This window comes from Oryzias melastigma, linkage group LG14 (genome assembly GCF_002922805.2).
Source record: "Oryzias melastigma strain HK-1 linkage group LG14, ASM292280v2, whole genome shotgun sequence".
Classification (NCBI taxonomy): Eukaryota; Metazoa; Chordata; class Actinopteri; order Beloniformes; family Adrianichthyidae; genus Oryzias; species Oryzias melastigma.
Window position 1 is genome coordinate 263,963 of NC_050525.1, and position 2,377 is coordinate 266,339.

The window sequence follows — 2,377 nt, forward strand, 5'->3', positions numbered from 1 at the left end:
CTACAGAACTAGGAGGATTGCTCAGACTGACTGTCAACAGAATCAAGACTTCACAATGAACTGTGGCCTGGAGTGAGTATATATGCTGGTGAGTCTGATGATGATGATGATGAACAGCTGTGCATGGAGAAGGCTGGAGCAAAGGCTGATGGGAGTTGGAGTGAGGGAGAGAGGCTGGTTAAAACTCAGGAGATGGCTCCCTCTGGTGGTCGGCAGAGGACATGGCGGAGTGAGTCCTGACAACACCTTTGGTTGCGGGCCGAACAGTATAAACAATTATTAAAGACTATAAAAATACATTTTTAAAACTTCAAAAACATAAATTTTAAACAAAATTGTGAACTAGATATATAGCATTACCTGCAATAATGCTAGTGTGAATGCTGTAAGCTGAATTTGGCCGCTGAGGATGCTAGTGCTAACAGCTGAAAAATGCTGAAGCTGATAGCTGAAAACACTGAGAATGATAGCTGACGATGCAGAAAATGCTGAAGCTGATAGACAGCTAAAATATTAGCGAAATGCCAAATTAGCCTAAAAAAACTTAGGTTAGCCAAAACAGATACTATGTAGCTGAAAAAATTGCTAAACTTCAAAACAGCCTAGAAACACAAAAAGCCTAAATTAACCAAAACAGCTAGCATGTAGCTCAAATATTAGCTAAACTCCAAAATAGACTAAAACAAATCTTAGTAAGTGCAAAAACAGTCCAAAAAGCTAGTAGAATGATAATTTTTAAAACTTTGAAACTGTAACTTTTTATCATAATTATGAATAATAAAAAGGCAGAAATATTATTCCAGAATAAATCAACTTAAACCTTAAATAACTTTCAATATTTTACTGTCCATAAAATATATACTTTTTATTAAAATTATAAAAGTTAGAAATGAGCACAAGAAAACAATAAAAACATTAATAACAATAAAATAAAAAGATCTGGAGGGCCGGATCCGGCCCCCGGGCCTTGACTTTGAGACATGTGCTTTATATTAAAGCACTTATGTTTGGAGTTTTATTTCCGTCTACTAGGTGTTTTGTTTAAACAGTGATGAGACTAAAATGAATGTAAAGATAGTTTTATAAATACTGTGATTTGTTAAATTCCCCTATAGTTTTAGTTGAGACAACTTGATTCCTGTTCTCCAAAAGTTTATTGACTGTTTCTATAGCTACGAGTTACATGTTTTGTCCTCTGAGATGGATCTGTGTCTTTATAAACCCGCAGAAGAGGTTGTGTCTGCTGGAAGACTGTTGACTGAGTGGAATAGAGGCGAGAAAAGGACAAACTAGGTAAATGTATTAGGCTTTGAAACAACCCAAACTGTGACATGTTTTGATGTTGTCATGAGAAAATGTTTTTCCCATAAGTGTTTTTATAATAATCTCTGAGAAGTTTAATTTTCTTGAATCTCTGTGTCTTAGGTTCATGGAAAACTACACTTGGAACAGCTACTACCTGCAGTTAGAGAGCCTGAACGTCTCAGAGTCCTCCAAGTACTCAGTCTTTTTCTGCTTCCTCTTTATATACCTGCTTATCATGGTTATCAATGTTGGCATTATAGTGTTGATAATCATAGACAAAAACCTCCATCAGCCCATGTACCTGCTGTTCTGCAACCTGTCAGTCAGCGATGTGATTGGTAACACATACATGATCCCCCGTCTGCTGTGGGACATCCTGAAGCCCCCGTCTGAGCGCCTCATCAGTTACTACGAGTGTGTGGTTCAGGCCTTCACCTCTCACATGTTCGGCACCACCTCCCACACCGTGCTCATGGTCATGGCCTTCGATAGGTACGTGGCCATCTGCAATCCTCTGAGATACGCCGACATCATGACCAACAGGATGGTACTGAAGCTGACCGTTTCCGCCTGGGGGGTGGCTTTCGTTTTGGTGGCGGTTCTGCTCGGTCTGACGATCCGACTGAACCGATGCAGGACTCTGATCTCAAACCCGTACTGTGACAACGCCTCGCTGTTTAAGCTGTCCTGTGAGAGCGTGGTCATCAACAACATCTACGGCCTGGCCTTCACCGTGGTCCTCCTGACCTCCTCCATCGGCTGCATGGTCCTCACCTACACCAGCATCAGCGTGGTCTGTCTGACCAGCAAGAACAAGTCTCTGAACAGCAAAGCCCTGAAGACCTGCAGCACTCACCTCATTGTTTATTTCCTCATGTTTGTCTGTGGGAAGATCAACATTTTGTTGCATCGCTTCCCTGAGCTCAGTTATTACAGGAGCATCTCTGCTATCATGTTTCATGTCCTTCCTGGCACCCTGAACCCCATCATTTACGGGGTCCAGTCCAAAGAAATCAGACTTTTTTTTTCAAAGCTGTTTATGTCCAAAAAGGTCGTGTCACATTTAAGATAA

General features: G+C 40.9%; 1 protein-coding gene across 1 annotated transcript; it reads left to right on the forward strand.

Annotated features, from left to right (window-relative positions):
• The first annotated feature begins 1,429 nt into the window (after window positions 1–1,429).
• LOC112142490 (olfactory receptor 52N2) lies at window positions 1,430–2,377 on the forward strand. Its single transcript, XM_024265921.2, has one exon. It carries the CDS (start codon window positions 1,430–1,432, stop codon window positions 2,375–2,377), a length of 948 nt encoding a protein of 315 aa, XP_024121689.1.

Excerpts from the sequence above, each read along its gene's own strand:
- LOC112142490 (XM_024265921.2), top strand. The coding sequence starts at position 1,430 with ATGGAAAACTACACTTGGAACAGCTACTACCTGCAGTTAGAGAGCCTG.